Source organism: Gekko japonicus, unplaced genomic scaffold, assembly GCF_001447785.1.
Source record: "Gekko japonicus isolate JY-2015 unplaced genomic scaffold, Gekko_japonicus_V1.1 scaffold505, whole genome shotgun sequence".
In the NCBI taxonomy this organism is placed as follows: domain Eukaryota; kingdom Metazoa; phylum Chordata; class Lepidosauria; order Squamata; family Gekkonidae; genus Gekko; species Gekko japonicus.
Window position 1 is genome coordinate 70144 of NW_015169788.1, and position 23470 is coordinate 93613.

A 23470-nucleotide genomic window follows, 5' to 3' on the forward strand; every position below is an offset into this window, starting at 1 on the left:
TCCTCCTCCTCCTCCTCCTCCTCCTCCTCCCCCGGCGAGGGCGAGATGCCGTCCGGCCCGGAGCGCTTCCAGTTCGCCATCGACCGCGGCGGCACCTTCACCGACGTCTTCGCCCGCTGCCCGGGGGGGCGCGTCCGCGTGCTGAAGCTGCTCTCCGAGGACCCGGCCAGCTACCGCGACGCGCCCACCGAGGGCATCCGCCGCATCCTCCAGCAGGTGGGCGGGCGAAGACCTCCTCCTCCTCCTCGACGGCCGCCGCGGCGGGGGTGGGCTGAGGCCGGGCGTCGGGGCGCGGATCCCTGCTGCCCCTCCGCGGAGCCGGCCGCTCGGCTGGCCCGCCTGGCACACCGCCTGGGTGGCGAGGAGGTCCCCCGGAGCCCCGCAGAGCGCGGGAGGGAGGGAGGGAGGGAGGGAGGGCCGCTCTGCCGACGGACGGGCCCCCACCTGTCCCGGCTGCGGCGTCCTTGCTCCCCGCGGCCGATTCCCTGCCAGGGCCCGGGGCGGACCCACACCACCCTTGCCAGGGCCAGCGGTGCCAGGTGTCGTGGAAGGGCACCCCCCCATGCCCACTCCTAACCTCTCCCTTGCCCCCCCTCCCCCCAGGAATGCGGCACCCCCTTCCCGAAGGAGCGGCCCCTGGACACGGCGCGCATCGAGTGGATCCGGATGGGCACCACGGTGGCCACCAACGCCTTGCTGGAGAGGAAGGGGGAGCGCCTGGCCTTGCTCATCACCCGCGGCTTCCAGGACCTGCTCGGCATCGGCACCCAGGCCCGGCCCAAGATCTTCGACCTGGTCAGTCCCCGCGGGGGCCTGCATGGGGTTGGGAGGGTGCGGGGAGCCCTTCCTCCTCCTCCCTCCTCCTGAACTTTTGCTTGGCTTTTGCTCCAGTTCCGTAGCCACCCCTGCCATCTCCTTTGGGCCGCGGGGGAGGGAGCTGAGCCGCTCTTGGGGGCTGGCCGAGGCGGTGGGGCATTCCGGTCCAGTGGGCACGCGGGTGGCTGAAAGTGCCCCCCCTCCAATGTACTGGAACAAAAGGGTGGACTTGGTTAATGCCTCCTGGAGGTTAAGGCACCGCCCCTCCCTCTCTCCCGCCTGCCAGGCTGCAAGTTTGTTTGTGTTGGACTGCTCATGACTCTCCTCCCCCCCCCAGCATCGTGACCTTGATGGGCATCACCCTCCCTGAGCCAGTCTGGTGTCGTGGTTAAGTGCGTAGACTCTAATCTGGGAGAACCAGGTTTGATCCCCCCACTCCTCCACTTGCATCTGGCTGGATGGCCTTGGGCAAGCCTTAGTTCAGACTAGAGCTGTCCTTGAAAAAGAGCCGTTTCTGTCAAGAGTTCTCTCAGCCCCACCCACCTCCCAGAGTGCCTGTTGTGGGGAGGGGAAGGGAAAGGAGATCGTAAGCGGCTCTGAGACTCTTTCGGGTAGTGAAGGGCGGGGTAGAAATCCAATCTCTTCTTCAGAGCCAGTTTGGTGTGGTCAAGTGCATGGACTCTGATCTGGGAGAACCGGGTCTGATTCCCCACTTCTCCACTTGCTCCTGGCTGGATGACCTTGGGCAAGCCGTAGTTCTGATAAGAGCTGTCCTTGAAAAAGAGCCGTTCCTGTCAGAGCTCTCTCAGCCCCACCCACCTCACAGGGGTGTCTGTTGTGGGGAGGGAAAGGGGAAGGAGTTTGTCAGCCGCTCTGAGACTCCTTTGGGTAGCGAAGGGCCATGGGGTATAAATCCAATCTCCTCTTCTTTTTCCCCCTCCCCAGCAGGGACAGTTGCTCTGCATTGGTCCCCTGCTGGCCCTCAGTGGGGCAGGCTGTTCTCAGCCCCTGAAGTCCCCCCCCCCCCGTTCGCTGCTGTCCCCCCGTGGGGCAGGCCTTGGAAGGCTGTCTGGGAAGCGCCAGAGTAGCCACCAGAAGGGAATAATGGGTAGCCTGACAGGATCAGGCCAGAGTCCCGTGAGCTCGGCAGCATTCAGCCAAGAGTAGGAAGACGCCAGTCCTCTTCCTCCTGGTATTTGGAGGTATCCCGCTGCTGAGCGTGTTCAGGCCAATCGCGGCTGATCAATCCACCCTCCAAGAATTTGCGGAATACATTGTAAAGAACCTGTGTTTCTTAGGATGGCCAGCAGGGGGAGCAAGAGGCACCCCGAGCACTTGGCCTTGGAGGCCGGCCGGCCCCAGGTGGAAATGTTGGGGGAACCTCCTGGGAGTTACTTTTCTCTTAAGGCCTTTTACCTGCCTGGCCTTTGTCCCACCCAAGGGTAGTGAAAGGATGGGGTTTTGTTCATGTATTGCACAAATTTGCATAGGAAGGGGATTTTCCATTCATGTAAACAATCTTAATAGCTTGCTCACAAAAGCTGGGACTGTGTAGGCCTGAAACATTCCTGGCATATCTGGCTGTGGCCCCTGGGGAGGGTAACTGCTCCCCCCCCCACTATCAGGTCTTGACCGCTGGTTGATCTCCCCCCCCAAAAAATCTTCCCCCTGCTCCTTCACAGGCTGTGTCCATGCCAGAGGTGCTGTATGAAGAAGTCGTGGAAGTGGACGAGCGTGTCATCCTTTATCAGGAAGGATGTCGGCTCTTTGCCAACAGCCAGCCAGTCACAGGTAGCCACATCTTTATTCGGCGTATTTTCACGCTGCCTTTCTAGCAAAAAATACTTATAGCAATTCACAGTAGGTCGACACACGATCAATATCTAATTCCGATCTGGGCCTCAGAGTGTGGATCAAAAAACGCACATCCGTGGGGACAAGGACAAACCAGGGGAACTTTGCCACAAACCCAGGGGAACTCCCAGGTCTGCGGGAAAATCTGGAATCTAAAACAAGCAAGCAAACTTTGTGAAGATTAACCCCCCCACCCCCGCGCAGATAATTGAAACATTGCCTGTAGATTTAAGAGATGTCTGAATCTTGGAACCTCAGGAGACAGCGTTCTCAGATGGTTATCTTGGGGGTTGTTAGGCAACCCAAACAGTATTGCAAAGCTTTCCAAGCCTCGGCTTCTGTCAGTCAAAAGTGGCTGGGAGGTGGGGAAAAAGTAAAAGATGGGAGAGAGGGAAGGAAGGGCTGGGTGAGAAGGAGAAGCTGAAGGGGGGGGGGAGCACACAAAAAGTGGGGTGGCGGGAAGGAAGGGGGAGGGGCTGGAAGAGGAGGAAAAGCTGCAGACGGGTGTGGGGCAGGGAAGAGAAGAAGGCAAGAAAGGCTGTATGGGGAGCTGCCAGGGAAAGAAGGAATAGTGTGTGTGTGTGGGGGGGGGGATATAGGGAGATGAGATGCGCCTACAAGTCCTCACGGGTCCCTCCCTTACTTAATCGTAACCATCATATAAAGTAAACGTAACGTACCGGGGCATGAACAATTTCAGAGTGGCCACCCCAGTTTCAACCCCATTTGAAGATATTCTGGAAACAAAAAGGTTTCGCTCCACTCTTGGCAGGACGGCAGTGATGGGCCCGACTTCATTTCCAGGAGAGGGAACTGTCAGGTTGTCGGGGGCTTAGGGGCCGAAGAAGCCCTCCCGTGGGTCCCAACCAGCGCTGGGCGATAATCCCAGGCCATGGGCATGCTCAGACAGCCCTGGGAACCGTGCCTCTGTGGCTCTGGATTCAAACCGTTGGGTGCTTTTGTGGCCAAAACCGGCACCTGGGGTGGGGCCCTGAAGCCCCCAGGCAGGCAGCGCAAGTGGAGTGGGCCCTGGCTCTGCCTCTGGGAGCGGCGCGTGGCAGCAAGGGCCCGTCGAGCTGTACGGGCCACCCGCTGAATCCCAACCCGTCTTCCAGGGCAGTCTCCCGTGGAGTGTGCTGCAGTAGTCTAGCCTGGACGTAAGCAAGGCCTGTGTGACTAGGGTGGCGCTCAGGGCTCTAAGCAGGCTGGGGGTGGGCAGAACCGCTGCCCCCTCCTCGCCCCGTCCTGAGGTCTGGCCTGGCTTGAGGAGGGCTAATGCTCGGACCAGGGCCATTGAACCGTGGCAGGGTGGCTTTGGGCTTCTGGGGAGGAGCTGGCGGGGGGTTGTCCAATCCCAGCTGAGGACTCACATTTAGTTTTTGCTTTTTTTGTCCAGGGGTGACGGGTGACTCCTTGGTGGTGCAGCGACCTGTGGACCTGGAAGCCCTGCGGGGGCCGCTGAAGGGGCTGTTGGCCAAGGGGATCCACAGCCTGGCCGTGGTACTTCTGCACTCCTACGCGTGAGTTCCGCGCCAGATCCGGGCCACTGCAGAGCTCCGCCCCTGGCAGGGCCACCCCCAATCAGCCTCTGACTCTGGGAAGCCCTTGAAAAGCCCGGGAGGGGTACCAAGGAGCAGCACCCTCGCTTCAGACCCAAGCCTGGTGCAAGGGAATGCAGAGAGGCGGTCTGCAGGCACAGGAGGGAGCAAGGGGGGTTGCAGACCAGGGGAGGGGGTTACCTCTGTGCAAAAGCAGCAGCGTCCCCAGGAAGGGGGCAGATCTCTGGGAGGCGGGACTGTCCCCAAAGTGTATGTTGGGAGCTGAGGCCCCCTCCCCAGTCGGTGTCCTGCCAACCAGCCCTTGAGAGATGGCCACTCCTGCCCTGAAGCCTCGGGGGTCACCCGGGTTGGCTCCTCTCCCCCCTCCTCACCCTCCCCGGCAAGGCACTCAGAGGATCTAGTAAATCTTTGTTATGCAACAAGGCCTTTGCGGATTAGCTGCCGACAAAGGAGCAAATCCAGCAGGAAAACGCCTGGGGGAGGTTCTCATTCGGCAGCTCCATCCCCAGCAGGCCCGGGGTTGATCTTGAGGGGGGGGGGGATGGATGGATTTGGAAATGGAGATGCCGGGAATTCCACAGGAGGAGGTTCTGCTGCGAAGAGTCTGGAGAGGCCGCGGTTCTTTGCAGTAGAAATAACAAGGAGTCTTGCGGTGCTTTCCGAGTTGTAGCCTCCGGGCTAAGCTAGGCGTGCCAGTTTTTAAAGAGCTGGGTCCCGCATGCCCCACAGATACACAGCAGCCCCAGGGAATGGCGGGTGTGTGTGTGTGTGTGTGGAGGCAGCATTCCTGCAGCTGCCAACCCTGCAGCATTCCGAGCCCAGTAGGAGGGGGGCTTTATTTTTTAACTGTTCTCCCCTCCCCTCCCCCAGCCGCTCTGTGGCTGCCGGAACTTGACCCCACTTCTCTGAAAGTTGCATGTTTAGTTTGGTCAGACGAGGCGCGTGTGCATGCACGTAGGTGTGAGAAGCTTACGGAGAAGAAAGACGCAAACTGCGCGGCCATATAGGATCCTTTCCTTTTCTGCTCAGCTGGGCAGGGCCTTCTGGGGGTGGCGTCCTGCTTTTTCCATTGAGGCTCCTGTCTGGCAGGAGGGACGACCCACCAGGAGGCTCCTGCTCTTTGATTGTTTTGCAAAATTGAATTCATAGAATCATGAAATCGTAGAATCATAGAATGTGAGAGTTGGAAGGGACCTTGCGGGTCATCCAGTCCAACCCCCTGCACTCTGCAGGAGCACAGCCGAAAGATAATAGCCCTACAACATACCCAAAAGATGGTCGTCCAGCCTCCGCTTGGAAACTTCCAGCGAAGGAGCCTCCACCACCTCACCAGACAGTCTGTTCCACTGCTCAACCACTCTGACAGGAAGTCTCTCCTGATATTTAGACTCCCTTGTAATTCCCACCCATTCGATCTAGTATTGCAATCTGGAACAAGAGAGAATAGATCTGCTCCATCTTCTACATGACAGCCCTTCAAATACTTGAAGACTGCAATCATGTCCTCAAGTATTAGATTAGATGTAATAAAATGTAATTAGATGTAATAAAATGGAATTATGGAATTCTGTGGGCCATGTGAAGAGTAAAGGGTTACTTAGTTTTAATTCACATCCCTGTGAAGTTTGTAGGTAGCCCCCCCTGCCCCCCACTGCATGGTTTACTTGAGGTCTTCTACCTCCTGTAGATTCCGGTGGGCGGCCGTGTTGGGCTGAAGCAGAAGAACAAAGTTTGAGTCCGGTCAGGCACCTTTGAGACCAGCAGCATTGAATTCTGGGTGCAAACGTTCGTGTGCACCTCATACCCAGAATGAAACTTTGTTGAGCTTACAAGTGCCTGACTGGACTCCATCTTTGTTCTGCAGTCTTTAGTTCAGTATTCTCTTAACTGTAAAATCCAAATTCTGTGAATGCAGTATACTGTTCTTTGTTTGATCTTTTTGTAATCCAGCTTCATTGGATTCTTCATGGTACGAAGAACCACTCTAGCAGTGGCGCACACTCCACAGTGTGCAGAGTGTCTCAAGCACAGCTTCTGCCATCCAGAAGAGTCACATGATGGCTGAGGACACTGTCTGCGCCGTCCCACCACACACCCACACAATATAAGATGATAGAACTACTGTAAATACGTATGCACTCTCAGTTTTGCTAATTCTGACTGTGGCCTCGTTTGTGGATCCTTAAATCTTGAGACTGGGGCCACGGACAGACAAGACCGATCTTTCTATGGACCTGAGAAAAAGCCCCAGGTTTGCAGACATCTAAAAAAAAAATACATTGGAGGATTTTTTAAAATGACATTTTTTAATTTACTAATGTATCTTCGAGTGTGTAGAGTTGTTCCCCCTTGTGCATCTGGGGTGGTGGGGGGGGAGGGCTTCCCTCTCAGCCTTCTCCCTCATGGGGCCCGGCTGCTTCAACTGCGAGAGTGAGACTGCCTGGGCATGTGGAGGGGGACCAGCTGGCCATGGAGAAAGGGCGGTGAAACCAGCGCCACCCCACTGCGGCCAGCCCGGCTTACTCTTCCCGGGCAGCTGCTGTGGCAATAGTTGTGTTCCCTCCCCTCTGCAGTCAGTTCTCCTTCCTCCCGGCGGCCGCCTAGATTCCGGGGTGGGAGCAGAGAGGCTGCCGAGAAGGGAGGGGTGCTGTTGGAGGCCCTGGGCCCTTTGCTTCCGTCCCTGGCAGGAGGCCCCCACCGCTCAGGAGAGCCAGCAGCCTTCCTCTCTGACCCGGCCCCTCAGCAGCCGCTGTTTGAGGCTCCGGACTACCTGCCAGCTACAGGCCCTGCCAGGCAATGGCCTTGCCCGCTTTCTTTGGAACCTGGAGCCCCCGTCACAGTGGGGAGCAGTGCTGAGAAGAGGCACACGATCCTGTCTGTTTCTTTAGAAAACAGGAGTGCCGCCTCTCCAGAGACCTCCTTTCCTGCATGGTCTTTTAGAACTCTTCAGTCCTACCTTAGTTGGACAAGAAATGCAGCAAACATATTAATGCATGTCTAGCAGGCACCCCCGCCGTGCATCACACACTGTTCTCATGGTGGCACAAGGCTCATTTTTGCTTCCCCAGGAACATTCTGGTCCTTTCTGGCTCAGAGAGCGTCCCAGGAATGTGCCACATGTCTGAATGTGTTCTCTCCTGCCGAAGACGACACCTTGCCTGGCTCCCTTTGGCCTTGGAGTCTTTCCCCTGCATGCACCCCTTTCTCCCCCCTCCAACCATGTGTGGTTTTTATGTTTTGGGCGTTACTCCCCACACACTGGAGCAGTGCTGGCACTTGCAACCGGAAATGGAATTCGTGCCAGAAACTGCTGAGTGACTCACTTTGGGTGCCTGATGAACGTCAGTCCCCGGATGTGGGGCTCTGGGGTGCAGGGCCTCGGTGTTCGGACTGTGCCACCCTCCTGCTGCCCCCCCCAACACTGCACGGGGGGAGGAGCTGCTTGCTGCTTTGAGCAGAAAATAGACAGTAGCAACTGTGATGTATTTACACTCTTTTATAGATTTTCAAAAAATAGATCAGTATTAATACTAATACATTTTTGTGCATTCATGCAAACACAGCAAACTAGACAGCATAATAAAAAGTAGAGACATCACCCTGCCAACAAAAATCCATATGGTCAAAGCAATGGTATTCCCAGTAGTACTTGAATGGCTGCGAGAGTTGGACCATAAGGAAGGCCGAGCGCCGAAGAATAGATGCTTTTGAATTATGGTGCTGGAGAGAACTCTTGAGAGTCCCTTGGACTGCAAGGAGATCAAATCGGTGAATCCTAAAGGAAATCAACCCTGACTGTTCCCTGGAAGGCCAGATAATGAAACTGAAGCTCAAATACTTTGGCCACCCAATGAGAAGGGAGCACTCCCTGGAGGAGAAGACCCTGATGCTGGGAAAGATTGAAGGCCAAAGAAGACGGGGACGGCAAAGGTTGAGGTGGTTAGACAGTGTCATAGATGCAACGAACATGAAGTTGAGCAAACTTCAGAGGACGGCGGAAGACCGGAAGGCCTGGCGGGATGTGGTCCATGGGGTCGCGAAGAGTCGGACTCGACTGCGACTGAACAAAAACAACAAACGTTCATGCAAGTATGAACATCACGAGATGATTCCACAGTGTCGACAAGCACAGTCCAATAATCTAAAGTTCCCACAGAGAAGACATCTTCTTTGTGTCTTTCTTGTACTAATATTGGGACTGTAGACGAATGGCACAAAGGTCACGAATCTGCAGACAGGCCGGCTCCAGCACCTGTTCCATAAGGCTTCTTCAGAACAGGATATGTGTCGACTCAGGGAGTCCTTCTGCCCGCTGCCTCCCTGCACGGAGGCTCACGCTCAGTGGAACCTTCTCTTACATAGCCTCCTCCCTGTATGCCTTCCCTCAAAGACTTGAGTGGTTCTGCAGTCCAATATTAGTACAAGACAGACAAAGATTTATTCTCTGGAAGAACTTTAGATGACTGGACTGTGCTTGTCAGCATTGTGAAATCACTTTTTGATGTTTATACTTGCATGAATGTGCAGAAATGTATTAGTATTAGTATTAATATTGATCTGTTTTTTGAAAATCTATAAAAGAAGAAGAAGAAGGAAGAAGAGATTGGATTTATACCCTGCCCTTCACTTGGAGTCTCAGAGCAGCTTACAAACTCCTTTCCCTTCCCTCCCCACAACAGACGCCCTGTGAGGTGGGTGGGGCTGAGAGGACTCTGACACAAATTGCTCTTTTTCAAGGACAGCTCTTGCCAGAGCTTGTGACTGACCCAAGGTCATCCAGCAGCTGCACGTGGAGGAGGAGTGGGGAATCAAACCCGGTTCTCCCAGATTAGAGTCCGCACACTTAACCACTACGCCAAACTGGCTCTACACCAAACTGGCACCAAACTGAATATCCCCAAAGAGTGATATTCCCTCCATAAAAAATATCATGTTTGCCATTGACAATTTTCTACTCGCTTATCCCATGATCTCTCTTTGGTTATCCTTGCTGCTTTGAGCAGGCAGGGAACGGCGGGTCCATGGGGGTGAGGGGTGGGGGCACGTGTGCGATCTTTTTCTTCAGGACAAACGCAGTCCTGATTTGGAGGTGTTTTGGGGACCAGGAAGAGGGGGCTCGGGTTCTGGGCCAGAGGAGAGAGGCCTCTCCTGGTCTTTCAAAAAAAAACCACCCCCAATATCTTTTCGGAGCCTCCCAAATGACCTCTGCTCCGGGGATCTCTGTAGGAAGGGGTGTCCGCTGCCTCTTCTCTGCAGGGCCTCCTCCGGCTGGCCCTGCTGAGCCCCGTCTGTCCCCAACAGGTGGCCGAACCACGAGCAGCAGGTGGGAGCCCTGGCCCGGGAAATGGGCTTCCGGCAGGTGTCGCTCTCCTCCGAGGTGATGGCGATGGTGCGGGCTGTGCCCCGGGGCTACACAGCGTGTGCGGACGCCTACCTCACCCCTTGCATCGGCCGCTACCTGGAGGGGTTTCGGGCCGGCTTTGCTTCCCAGCTCCAGGTGAGAAGGGGGGAGCCTTGTCTCCTCTGGAGGGGGTGGGCTGGGCTTTCATGGGAGTGGGCAGACCAGAACAGACACCTTTGGCCCGTTTGGTTCCGTGGCTCTCTCTCTCGAGGCTCTCTTTATGCGCCCTACTTTGCAGGAGTGTTGCGCAGTTAAAAGTACTTGGTAAATGAAAAGTGCATTGGGAATGGTCGCTGGTGGCCCTCACAGTGGGAGTCCCGCCCCCCCTTCCAGGGTTGCTGTTGAGGCCCTTGAAGAGGGTCTGCTTTGTTTCCAGTCTCCGGGCAGATATACTGACTTCATAGAACCCTAGTGTTGGGAGGGATCTCCAGGGTCATCTAGTCCAACCCGCTGCACAAGGCAGGAAATGCGACAACTATCTTCCCCTCCACACCCGTAGTGACCCCCTGCTCCATGCCCAGAAGATGGCAAAAAACCTCCAGGATCCCTGGCCAAACCGGACTGGAGAAAAACTGCTTCCTTGACCCCAAAGTGGCCATCAGCATTCCCCTGAGCGTGTAAGAAGGGGCCACGAGAACTAAGCACTGAGGCAATCCTTCCTGCTGCTCTCCCTTCTCATGATCTTCCCAAGTTCACAGAATCCGCATGTCTGTCAGATGGGGCCATCTAGGCTCTGCTTGAAAACCTCCGGAGAAGGAGAGCCCACCACCTCCCGAGGAAGCCTGTTCCACTGAGGAACGCTCTTAACTGTCAGGGAGTTCTTCCTCATGTTTAGCCAGAAACTCTTCTGATTTAATTTCCACCCGTTGGTTCTGGTCCGGCCTTCTGGGCCAACAGAAAACAACTCTGCACCATCCTTTGTATGACAGCCCTTCGAGTACTCGAAGATGGTTGTCGTATCGCCTCTCAGTGTTCATTCGTACCCTGCCTCTCTCCCCAGAGGAGCTGGCATCATTCACCGCTTGTCCGAGTCATCCTCACCACAACCCTGTGAGGTGGGCGAGGCTGAGAGTATCACCGGGCCTGCTTCCATGGCAGAGGTGATTCGAACTTGGGGCTCCCAGATCCCAGCCCTGTAGCCACTACGCACAGTGGTGCTTGTGACTCTGAGGGGTGCTGTGAAATCCATCTTTGCCCCCGGGGGGCTGTTTTGGGGGCCTGCCGCTCTGGAGTCATGGGGCCCTGGCTGGCGCCTGGCAGTGTTGCAGGGCCGCTGGGCTGTTCGGCAGCTGGTCTTGCCCTCTCTGGCGCCCCCTGCCAGCCCATTCCCATTGCCGGCCTGGTGCAGGTGTCTGGTATGCAGGTGGTGCTGCTGGTGGGCGTTGGTGTCCGTCCATTCCTTTTCTCACAGCTGATCTTTATTTAAGAGTTGCTGTTCTACTGGCTGTGGGAGTTCATTGGCTCCCTTTTGCATTGCTGTGTTTGGAGACAGATGCTTCGGGTCTCTCTCGTGGGCCTCCTTCAGCCCTTCCGGCATCTGGTCGCTTGGCTATTTTCAGGGGGTTGAGGTCTGGCGCAAATTCTGGAGGCTCCCAGGGAAGGGGAGTTGCATCCCACTCCTCCACCCCCACCCCCCATTTCCTCTGGTTTCTCCCCCCACCCTCCTACCCTCCATTTGTCTTGTGGCTGCCTTGGGGACAGTTGAATCCCACCCCAATATTTCTCTTTAGATTTCCCCAGGTTTCCCTGTAAACCTGGAGTTTAACCCCCCCCCCGGGAGAAGCATCCCCCAGCCTCGGAGGATGGGGGCCCCTCAGTCTTACGGGGGGGGCGGGGATTTTTGATCCACCCAGCGGAGCCTTTGCTCCTGGGGAGATGGCAGAGATCTTCTCAAGCAGAATAAATGCCCCGAGTATTCTTTGCCAGTCGCCAGGGGCATGGTGGTCTGATCCAGCTAGGCTCTCCTCCTGTTCTTCAGCAAGAGTAGGGGCTCGGGGTGGAGGTGGGGGGCCTCCTCGGCAGCACCGGGGAGAGAGAGAGGGTGACAGCGCCAGCGGTCATTTCCTGCAGGAGCGCACAGGAGCGGAGCTCCGGCAGTAAAGAGCCCAGGGGGCAGGCACATGCAACAAGCCCCGCCCCCTGCTCCCAGCAGCCCTCAGTCAGAGAAAGAAGCAGCCAGGTAAGCTGCAGAGGCCCCCCCTGCCCCCCCTGGCCCAAAACAGTCCAGTGGCACCTTTAAGACCAAGTTTTATTCAGGTACGAGCTCTCCCTCCTCTGTGAGGGCAGATCTGCACGTCCCCCCCCCATAGCTAGCCATCCAAAACAGTCCAATGGAGCCTGAGGGGTGGGTGTTGCCTTCTGACACACTTCTGGTGATGTCAGGGGGTGTGGCATATGCAAATGAGTTATGCTAATGAGCTCCTGCACCTCTTTTTCTACGAAATGATCCCTTGACGGCGCTGTTTCTCTCTCGCCTTCCCACAGTGGCTGCCTATGACCCTTGGAAAGGCAGTGGCTAGGGGTGGGGTCTCAGATGGGAGGGGAGCCACACTGTGCAGCTTGGCGGGGTGGGGAGGTTTTCTGTACCTCCCCCCACACCAATGCTCCCCGTAAGCTGTGGAGTCTTGTGAGCAAGAATTCTACTCTGTGAGCTGCTGGCATTGAAGTTGTGAGCGAGCGATTTGGCTGCCGCATAGATTAGTTTGCTCCGGAGCCATCCTGACAAAAAATGTGTGAGCCGGAGGAGGCTAAGAAACTAACTCAGCTCAGAGGGAACACTGCCCCCGAGACACACACACACACCCCCGTGCAGGTGGCATTCTGTCCACACTGGTCTTGGCCCCTCTTCTCTGGCCTCTCTGTGAGGCTCCCGGGCAATGCTGTGGGGGTGGGGCTGGGGGCCCTGGGTCATTCCCGCCCTGGGGGGGCCTTGCTTGGGAGCTGCACAGGAGCCAGCCTGAGAGAGCAGAGCAGCGCGGTTGCTGCTGGGGGAGCGTGAAGGGGGGGGTTGTGCCTGAAAGCCCTCCGATGGGCTGGGGGGATTCCGTGTCTGGTCTGTTTTCCGTCCCCTGTCCTCCCTGCCAGGAGCTCCGGGTGGTGCTTGTGGTCTTTCTCGCTCCTTTGTGTCTTCACGACAGCCCTGTCGAGAAGGCTGGGTTGAGGGGGGGTGACGGGCGGCTGCACGGCTCGTCAGCTCAGCCCCGCTGAAGAGTAAGGGAACCTGCTCTCTGGGCTTGTTTCTCACGTTGGTGTTCGCCCCCCCCCTCCAGGAAAGGAGCTGGCGGTGTCTGCGGAACCTTTCCTGCCTGGTATCCCTGCAGCGGCAGGAGAGAGAGACCAAGGCCTACACGGAACTGTACTGGAGGATAGTAATTAAACAGCCAGCCCGTTTTGCATACTCATTGATGGGCCAATTATTGAGAGTTGTTTCCTAGGGCGAGCCGTGGCTGCTGCTGGGGCAGTGAAAGGCACTTAAGAGCTCTGCATACTGCCTGTAATATTGTTGTGTGTGCTTCTTTAAATGTCAAGTGTGACTGCAGTAGTGTAAGGAGAGTGATAGAGGGAGACAAGTGGGATGTGATTGGCTGATGACTGAGAGAGTGGGAGGAGGGGTGTCTGTGAGGAGATTCAGTGTTCTTGAAGGGACGAGTGTGGAGAGTTGGTGTGAAAGTCTGTATGACAGAGGAAGCGTATAGCCTGTGTGGCTATGAGCAAGAGAGTTCAGCCTGCGTGGCTATGATCAAGAGAGTTCAGCCTGTGTGGCTACAGCAGAAGGTTTAGCCTGTGTGGCTAAGAAAGGCAAAGTTTAGCCTGTGTGACTATGATCAAGAGAGTTCAGCCTGTGTGGCTATATATATGAGAGAGATAAACCTGTCAGAGTTGTTTTGGTGTATGAGAGACTGTGTGTGACGCCAAGCTTTGTCAGTTATATTTTCTTTCTTCAACAACAGTTCAAGAATACTCAGAAACCCATTTTGTTATTTTATAAATAAATCATTATTTGTTTAAACTTATCCCAGAAATCAGAACAGTCCTTCCTCAGGGCCACGTAGTCCTCTGAAGTGCCCAGACACTGGGTCATTCTACCAAAAGAGAGAGATTTGGAATGTTTAATTCCTGGTGGCAGCAGGAAATCTACTAAGTTCAAGTACACAGAGTGTGTTTTAAAGGAGAAGCAGCCTCCCCAATTTGGATGTCACACTGCGCTTTGGACAAGGTGCTCAGGGGTTGTCTCTGCCCCCTTTGTTAGGTGGGTCAGCCTGGCCCCATCTCTGACGGGGTCTCCTGTGCTCCCCCCCCCCACATGCAGGGCGTGCCTGTCCTGTTCATGCGTTCCGACGGCGGCCTCACCCCCATGGAGGCCTTCAGTGGCTCTCGCGCCATCCTGTCGGGCCCCGCCGGTGGAGTTGTGGGCTACGCGGTCACCACCTACCGCCAGGAGGGTGGGCAGCCCGTCATCGGCTTCGACATGGGCGGTGAGTGAGTGGCGGCTGCACAGGGGGAGGGGGGTGGGGCTGGCCTGGAAGAGTCTTTCCCGGATGGAGGGGTAAAGAAAGCGGCGCAGGACACAGTCGGGGCCTTCTCCCCCGCAGCAGAGGGGAGTCCTGGTGGCGGCAGGTGGCAAGGGACACACGGGGACGCACGGCTGACCTGATATCTCTCTCTACAGGCACCTCCACGGATGTGAGCCGCTACGCGGGGGAGTACGAGCATGTCTTTGAGGCCACCACGGCCGGCATCAGCATCCAGGCGCCACAGCTGGACATCAACACCGTGGCTGCGGGGGGCGGCTCGCAGCTCTTCTTCAGGTGGGTTCCTGGCTCCTCCCCCCCCTGTCCTGCCATGCTGGCCTGCCCCCCCAGCACCGTGTGCACCTGGCCTTGGTCTCTCCTTTCCTGAGATTAACCTTTCGTATTCGTTTTCAAGCAAAGAACCCCACACGGCAATACATATGGAGCTGAACGATTACAAACAGTATAATACCAAACGTTCGCATTACTGTCCTGAAATAGAGTTCGATGCATTCAAAGTTGTACGTAATAAATGTAGTTCACAAAACCAAACAAGGACCCACGGTAAGTAGGAAAACCAACATACGACAAGTACCGTGCACAGAGGATTATAACATATCATAAATAAATAATTTTATAATTTTATATTTTTTGAAAAATACTTTTACAATAATTTCTACATATATAATAAATCATCTTAATCAAAAATATCAAAAATCATCTCCAAGAATCTCAAAAGCTATTGTACAACCTTTAATAATAGTCCTCCTCTGTTAAATAAAGTTTCAAGAGGGAGGACTCCTTAAAGTCTCTTTATAACATGTGCTCGTGTCTTCCTCCAACAGAGGTCCAGATATCCTTCTGTTTCCGAATCTTCCTCAGGGAGTTCAACAATAATTTTCAGCACAAGGTTGCCACATACTAACATACAAGATAGCAAGAACAGAATTGGTTACAATGCTAGTAATCTCATATTAGACAGAGTCTCAAAGAAGTGAAAAGTTGTTACCCAAAGTTTTAATCCAAAGTTCTCTTCAATGAACGCTGCAAAAAAAATTTTTTTTTGATGAGCTACAAGCTCCTCTAAAGTGGAAAGCACGTTTGATATTTTTGATTAAGATGATTTATTATATATGTAGAAATTATTGTAAAAATATTTTTCAAAAAAATATAAAATTATTTATGATATGTTATAATCATCTGTGGATAAAAAATGTAAGGCAGAACCTGTACAATACATCGTTAAAAAAAACAACCCAAAAAACATTTTATCTCTTTTGAAGTATATCAAGACTCAAAGCAACAACCAGTTTTGGGATTTCACCATAAGATGTGAGCTATTCAAGTGCTTGGGGGGGCTCCTCTCACACCCCTGCCCCGCAAGCTCCTGGGCACGCACCTGGCAAGGTGGAAGCCTGCCCCCGCTGCCCAGGTCCATTCAGGGCACCATACCCTTCTGGGTCCTGTATAAATAACGATCCAATAATAAGTTCCCCCCCCAGCTCCTTGGCGCCCCCTGCCCAGGCAGCCGGCCCCTGCTTTGTCCCTTCCTCCGTGCCCCATTTGGGGGCACGCAGCTGTCCCTTGGCATCGCCTGTCCCCGTCGCCCTGGCAGTCAGGTGTCTCCGTCTTTTTGCACTGCAGGTCTGGGCTCTTTGTGGTTGGCCCCGAGTCGGCTGGGGCCCACCCTGGCCCCACGTGCTACCGGAAAGGTGAGGCAGGCGGGTTCCCTGCGGCGCGTGGGGGAGGGGCTGGCGGGGGGTGGACACGCAATGAGCACCTGCCCCCTCTCCTTTTCAGGAGGGCCCCTGACCGTGACGGATGCCAACCTGTGCCTGGGCCGCCTCCTGCCCGAGTATTTCCCCCGCATCTTTGGGCCCCACGAGGACCAGCCGCTCTCCCGAGAGTCCGCCCTGCGGGCCTTTCGAGAGCTTACCGCCAGCATCAACGCCTACCTGGGGCCCAGCTCGGCCCTCGGCGTGGAGGAGGTGGCCATGGGCTTCATCCGGGTGGCCAACGAAGCCATGTGCCGGCCGATCCGGGCCTTGACCCAGGTAGGGCTTCCCCCGGCTCTGGTTTCCGGGGGGTGGCATCGACAGGTCGTGGGAAGGGTCTCCTCAGCCCGTCTGAGCGGGCCAGATGGAGTTGTGAGCTCTGCATGTTTCCCAGGCTCTGCCCCCCCCTTCCACCCGCTGGGTGTCCTTTGGGTGGTTCCTGAGGTCTGCCGTCGGCCTAACTGCGGCTGCCGGGTTGAGGGGCGTGTGTGGAGGAGGAGAAAGCGGGGGGAGGCTGCTAAGGACCCCCTTCCGACAGCTCCTCTTCAGCCAAGCGTGGGGAAATCTCTGCAGCCTGTTCTGGTGACTTGGGAATCGGGGTGTGTGTGTGTGGGGGGGGGGCAGGACGGTGTTCTCCCCGGGAACAGAAAGGCAGGGGTGGAGGTGGAGGAGGTGGGGGCAGGCTGCCTGCCCCCAAGGGAGCTCTCCCGCTTCTCAGGAGATTCAGGGTTGACCTGGCTTCTGGCGTTTCTGAGTGCTGGTCCTTGAGGAGAGTGTAGCCATGGGGGGGGGGCCTCAAGCAGGAATGGCTCTTGTTCCCTCCAGGAGCCTCCCCGCCCCCCCCAATGCGGAGTCCCGCCCGCCCCTTCCAAGCCGGTTGCAGCCGGGGGGCTCGGAGGGCGGGACTGCTCAGGAAGGCCCAGTTGTGGCGTCACGTGGATCGTGGCCTGTCTGGGAAGCAGGGAGAGCCGGCGTTTCCTTTGACTTCCAGGCCCCGTTTGTTTATTAACTGAAACATTTCCACACCCCCTTTTCCTCGTGGTTGAGGACAGCTTCCTAGAATTGTTTTCTTTTTCCAGTTAAAATCAAACGAGCAAATCCAAGACCGGGTTTGATTCCCCACTCCTCCACTTGCACCTGGCTGGATGACCTTGGGCAAGCCCTCGTTCTGATAAGAGCTGTCCTTGAGAAAAGAGCCGTTTCTCTCAAGAGCTCTCTCAGCCCCCACCTCCCTCACAGGAGGGTGCCTGTCGTGGGGAGGGGAAGGGAAAGGAGTTTGTAAGCCCCTCTGAGACTCCTTTGGGTAGCGAAGGGCCATGGGGTATACATCCAATCTCTTCTTCTTTTTCTCTCCTGCCCCCCCTCGCCTTAGAAGATGCCCGCGGCGCAGGGCTTGGGCACCCTGCGAGGGAGTCTGGCCCAGGGGGAGGCCCAGCCGTGAGGGGGCCCTCTGTCCCAAGCCCCACACGTGTGGGTGGAGGTACTGCCCTGACTGGTGCGGCCCCTGATGGTTTCCCTCCCTCTGTCTCGGCAGGCACGGGGCCACGACACGTCGCGTCACATCCTGGCCTGTTTTGGCGGTGCCGGCGGGCAGCACGCCTGTGCCATCGCTCGGACCCTGGGCATGAGCAAAGTCTTCATCCACAAGTACGTGGCCTGGGAGGGGGGGGATGGGGGACTGAAGCTTGCAGCAGGAGGTGAAGGTGGGGGGGAGTCTGCACACTCACCCCCCCGGCTTAGACTTTGTTCCTGGCTGAGGGTAACATTTCCTACCCGCAGTAGAATAAGCTGGATGTCCCCTTGCCTGAGAATTGATTTGAGATGCCAACTTGCGTGCATTCATTGCTGGGAATCCCTCTGGGAATGTGCAGAGTGCTTTCCAGCCTAAGGTCCTGCACTCCCAGTGTGGCTAGCCATGACCCAGCTCCAGGGGTCATTTCGTAGAAAAAGAGGCGCAGGAGCTCTTTAGCACAACTCATTAGCATAACTTATTTGCATATGCCACACCCCCTGACCTCACCGGAAGTGTGTCAGAAGGCAACGCCCACTGCTCAGGCTCCGCTGGACTGTTTTGGATGGCTAGCTATGGGGGGGGGGGAACGTGCAGATCTGTCCTCGCAGAGGGGGGAGAGCTCGTACCTGAGTAAAACTTGGTCTTAAAGGTGCCACTGGACCTTTAAGTTTTGCCGTTACCAGGGCAACTGTTTTGGACCGAGGGGCCAGGGGGGAGCTCTGCAACTTACCTGGCTGCTTCTTGCTCTGACTGAGGGCTGCTGGGAGCAGGGGGTGGGGCTTGTTGCATGTGCCCACCCCTTGGGCTCTTTACTGTCGGAGCTCCGCTCCTGTGCGCTCCTGCAGGAAATGACCCCGGATGATGATCGTTGTTGTTGTTTCTTTTATGAAATGACTCCTGCCCTGCTCCAGGGTCCCCAACTGTTGCAATCCCTGAGTTGTGGTTCCTTGTGGGAGATCAGCCGTCTTTAGGCTGGATATCTCAGGGGACTGAGTTGTGCACACACACCCCAGACTGGGGGGTGGGGGTGGGGATTCCTTCTGCCCTTCAAGCGGAGGCCAAGGCAGACCCACCCGCACATTAGGGATGTCCTGGGAGAGGGGCCCCGGGAGGGGGAAGGGGGCTGCATGTGGGTTTGCTTCTTTTGGCGGGCAGGAGGCGGGCAGGGCCATGTGGTGCCCCCCCCCTGCCGTGGCTCTCCTCCCCCCGGGGGGAACCCAGAGGGGATGGCTGGGGGGGCCGGGGGGCTGGAAGGCGAGGCCGCCGACCCCCTCCTGCTCCTCCTCCTCCTCTGCGCAGGTACAGCGGGATCCTGTCGGCCTACGGGCTGGCTCTAGCCGACGTGGTGCATGAAGCCCAGGAGCCCTGCGCCCTGCCCTATGCCCCGGGGGCCTACGCCCGGCTGGACGAGCGCGTGGCAGCCCTGGAGCAGGAGTGCGTCCGGGCTCTGGAGGCCCAGGGATTCTCCAGGTAGGGGCGCACAGGTCGGGTGGCTGGGGAAGTGGGGTAGGCTGGGGCCGCTGCTGCCTGCGGGGTGCCTGGAGGGGTTGGCGGGGGCCCTGGCATGGTCTCTCTGGGCGACTGGCCCTTTGGCTGCCCTCGCTCCAGCACTCTGGGCGGTGGGGGAAAGGTCTGGCTGGAAGAAGAAGAGGAGGAGAAGGAGGAGACTGGATTTATTCCCCTTGCCCTTCACTCGGAGTCTCAGAGCGGCTCACAAACTCCTACCCCTTCCCCTTCTCAGGCTTCTTAGTCAGGTCACACCACGCAGGGCTTCATAAGAAGAAAACTGCTTTATTAGTGGTTCCAGCACTAAAGAACTCGTGTACAGCTTGTGTCAGGAGTGGCCGTCAGTACTAGGGCCTCTCTGACTTATAGTGAAATCAAACATCTCCCCCCCCCCCCCCGTGCCGGTGAGCTGAAGCCAATTATTATGGTTCGCGCGCGGAGGCAAAAGCAAGTGGGCACGGCGAAAAGCCGTTACTTTTCCCAGCCGAATAGAATGCAGCTGGAGACTACAAGGTCAAGCTAGAGATAGCGCACAGTAGCTGGACAGGGAAGAGCTGAGAAAGAGGAGGAGGGTGCCGCTCCACATTCCAGATCCCTGACAGGGCTACCTGACACCCCTCCCCACAACAGACACCCCGTGAGGTCGGTGGGGCTGAGAGAGCTCTGAGAGAACTGTCCTTGAGAGAACAGCTCTGAGAGAACTTGTGACTGGCCCAAGGTCACCCAGCAAGGTGCAAGTGGAGGAGGAGTGGGGAATCAAACCCGGTTCTCCCAGATTAGAGTCCTCTGCGCACTCGACCACGACACCGAACCGGCTCTCCCCTCCCCTGCCCGTCCCAGCAGAGCCCAGATCATCACGGAGGCCTTCCTCCACCTGCGTTACGAGCGGACGGACTGCGCGCTGATGTGCTCGGCTAAGGGCTACCCGGCCACGCCCGCCTCCTGCCGCACCGGCGACTTCGGGGCTTCCTTCGCTGCCCGGTGAGTGGCCCCCTCCCCTCCGGTCGCCTGGGGCCGGGCAGGGGACGTGCACAGCAGCCACTTGTCTCTTGACACTCTGCTCCCGTCAGATACCTGCAGGAGTTTGGCTTCACCATCCCCAGCCGGGCCGTCCTGGTGGATGACGTCCGGGTGAGGGGCACGGCCACGACCGGGCTGGGCCAGGAGGAGGCGGTCGCTGCCAGCAAAGGGGCCGCCCGCGTGGAGAAGGTGAGGGGCTCTGCGCTCTCACCCCCCCACCCCCAGGCCCTGCGTGGAAAAGGGTCCCATCCAGTCCGCCTTCCCCTTCCCCAGGGCATCGGCAGTAGAGGTTGGGTCCCTTGTGGCCTCTCCCTGTTGCCGGGGGGCGGCTTCCCCGTTGCCGTCGTGGCTGCTGATGAAGCATGGCTCCAGTGGGGCTCCCACGTGGCAGCTTTCCTTGCAGGTTCCCCACTTCAGCCCCCCCCCAGCACAGCCATCCCCCCCTTGCCCTGGGGGGCCCTTTCAATTTTTTGAAAAAAGTAAATTGAATTTCATTATATCAATATGACATTGTGGCAATATCTATGACATACTACAAGCATGGACAGCTTCAGGGGGGAATTGGATAAGCAGGGGGGAATTGGATAAGCATCTGGAGCAGAGGTGGCTATTAGCCATAAGGTATAGACAGGTACTCTCGGTCTGGGGCAAGTGATGCTCTGTATTCTCTTGGTGCTTGGGAGGGGGGGCAACAGTGGGAGGGCTCCTAGTGTCCTGGCCCCACTGCTGGACCTCCTGATGGCCCCTGGTATTTCTGGCCACTGTGTGACAAGAGTGTTGGAATGGATGGGCCAGTGCCCTGATCCAACACGGGCTTCTCTTGTGTTCTTATAAGAGAGAATTGGATCAACATATGGAGCAGAGGTCCATCGGTGGCTATGGGCCAGAAGGTATAGATAGGGACTCTTTGTCTGGGGCAAGGGATGCTCTGTCTTCTTGGTGCTTGGGGGGCGGGGCAGCAGTGGGAGGGCTCCTAGTGTCCTGGCCCCACTGCTGGATTTCCTGATGTCACCTGGTATTTTTGGCCACTGTCCGGCAGACAGAGTGTTGGACTAGATGGGCCTTTGGCCTGATCCAACACTGGCTTTTCTTATGTTCTTATATGGAGCAGAGGTCCATCAGTGGCCCCTATTAGCCACAAGATATAGATAGGAACTCTCAGTCTGGGGCAAGTGATGCTCTGTATTCTTGGTGCTGGGGGGGGGGGGCAACAGTGGGAGGGCTTCTGGAGTTCCTGCCCAACTGTTGGACCTCCTGATGGCATCTGGTATTTTTGGCCACTGTGTGACACAGAGTGTTGGACTGGATGGGCCATTGGCCTGATCCAATATTGGCTTCTCTTATGGTCTTATGAATTGGATAAACATATGGAGCAGAGGTCCATCAGTGGCTATTAGCCACAAGGAACTCACAGTCTGGGGCAAGGGATGCTCTGTATTCTTGGTACTGGGGGGGCAAGAGTGGGAGGGCTCCTAGTGTCCTGGCCCCACTGCTGGACCTCCTGATGGCACCTGGTATCGTTGGCCCCTGTGTGACAGACAGAGTGTTGGACTGGATGGGCCATTGGCCTGATCCAACGTTGGCTTCTCTTATGTTCTTATGTTTTCTAAGTTTTGTGCTTCAGGTTTTTTTAAAAGTTCCCAGTCTTCTCTGCTGTAAGGGATGCCTTTTCCCTTATACCTCCACAACAAAGGGGGCTAGAGGTTTCCTTTAAAAAACTGGAAATTCATAGAGCCCAATCAACACATTGTTCCAATGTTACGCTGATGTAACACTTTTCAGTTGTTGATTTTTAAAAAACCGAGCCCGCTGATGGAAGGGGGAGTGAATGGCTGCCACGTGAGTAGGAAAATCCTAATCTGGCCTCCCCGGTGGGCAGGGCACCGTCCTGGCTTCACTGTGATCTCTTGCAAACCTCACAGCAAAGCTGGTTGGAGAAAGGTTGGAAAGCTGGAGGATTTGTGGAGACCCTCCTGGAGCTCTTCACGGTCATCCTTGGTTTTCACCATCCTGAGTCAGTTTGCGTCATCTGCAAACTTGGCCGCTCCACGTCTCACCCCCAGACCCAGCTCATTTCCACTGCAAGGAGAAATGTCCCTGTACTCCTCCTCTCTGCTTCTTGTGTCTCCAGGCTTGGCATCCGGCAGGCCTCTGGGAAGAGTTAGACGGGGGCGGCTGCCTGTCCGAGCAGTTGGGTGCTTGCAAGGGAGGGCCTTTGCCGGGCCAACCTGTGGGGTGCCCGGAGGGGCGGGGCAGAACTCATTTGTCTCAGCCATTTTTAGATGGCATTCAAACTGTGGAGTTCTAGGAAGAGGGCCAGTCGTCCATCTAGTCCCCCATTCCTCTGGAGGGCTGAAAAGTGGCCAGAAGAACCGAGGCCTTCCCCTGGGGTTGCCTCCAGCATTCCCTCTAAGCTGAGTCAGTGTGAGCCAGCTCACAGTTTTTTAGCCTCTGGCTCACACGTCTTAGCTCTAGAAGGATGGAGCTGCAGAGCAAACTAATTTATGCAGTAGCTAAATCACCCGCTTACAACTTTAATGCCAGCAGTTCACAGATGAGAATTTTTACTCACAAGACTCCAGAGCTTAGAGGGAGCACTGGCTCGCCTCCTGGCACTGAGATTCAGCGGCTGACTGCCTCTGGACGTGGAGGTTCCCTTGAGTCACCATGGCGCATAGCCACTGACGGGCCTCTCTCTCCCATCCACGAATCAGTCTAATTTATCCCCCTTTAAAAAGGGTTTATGCTCCTTGTGGCCATGGCTGCCTCCTCCAGTAGCAGATTCCTCCGATTAGTTGCCTGTGGCGTCAGGAGGCCTTTCCCGCCTTGCAGGTGACTTCCTGCTATTTCGAGGGGGGCTACCAGGAGACCCGCGTCTACCTGCTGGAGGACCTCTCCTGGGGCCACTGCATCCCCGGGCCCAGCATCCTGATCGACCCAAACAGGTGAGGGGGCGGGGGGCTTCTCCGGTCCCAAGGGGAGGGGCTTGGGGGAGAGGGGAGGGGGTGGGCCATTGCTGCTCATGCCTGCCCTTCCTGTCCCCCCCCCCAGCACCATCCTGGTGGAGCCGGGCTGCACAGCGGCCGTGACCCGCCTCGGCGACATCTGCATCACGGTGGGCTCTGGGGCGGTCCGTCCCGTCGGCCCCCAGCGAGACCCCGTCCAGCTCTCCATCTTCTCCCACCGCTTCATGAGCATCGCAGGTGAGGGCGGGGCCCACGGAGGGGCGGGGTGGGGCGGGGCGGTCCTGCCCAGGCCGGGGCAGCCAGCCAGCCACCCACCCGGTGACCCTGTCCCCCCAACAGAGCAGATGGGACGCATCCTGCAGCGCACGGCCATCTCCACCAACATCAAGGAGAGGCTGGACTTCTCCTGCGCCCTCTTCGGGCCGGACGGGGGGCTGGTGTCCAACGCCCCCCACATCCCGGTCCATCTGGGCGCCATGCAAGAGACCGTGCAGTTCCAGGTGAGGCGTCTGGCGTGCTGCCCTCCCCCACTCGTGCCCTCCGGCCAGG

General features: G+C 56.8%; 1 protein-coding gene across 1 annotated transcript in view; it reads left to right on the top strand.

The window, feature by feature from the left end:
- Nucleotides 1–31: 31 nt before the first annotated feature.
- The window catches only part of OPLAH (5-oxoprolinase (ATP-hydrolysing)), a 34310-nt gene continuing 10871 nt past the window's right edge, over nucleotides 32–23470 (top strand). The window contains 16 exon segments of the mRNA XM_015416977.1: nucleotides 32–216; nucleotides 604–795; nucleotides 2499–2607; nucleotides 4067–4190; nucleotides 9531–9726; nucleotides 13940–14105; nucleotides 14300–14438; nucleotides 15786–15853; nucleotides 15942–16195; nucleotides 17451–17563; nucleotides 18729–18899; nucleotides 19779–19916; nucleotides 20006–20144; nucleotides 22788–22900; nucleotides 23007–23158; nucleotides 23261–23421. Of these exon segments, the coding sequence (XP_015272463.1) occupies nucleotides 46–216; nucleotides 604–795; nucleotides 2499–2607; nucleotides 4067–4190; nucleotides 9531–9726; nucleotides 13940–14105; nucleotides 14300–14438; nucleotides 15786–15853; nucleotides 15942–16195; nucleotides 17451–17563; nucleotides 18729–18899; nucleotides 19779–19916; nucleotides 20006–20144; nucleotides 22788–22900; nucleotides 23007–23158; nucleotides 23261–23421 (2406 nt within the window). The 5' untranslated portion in view covers nucleotides 32–45.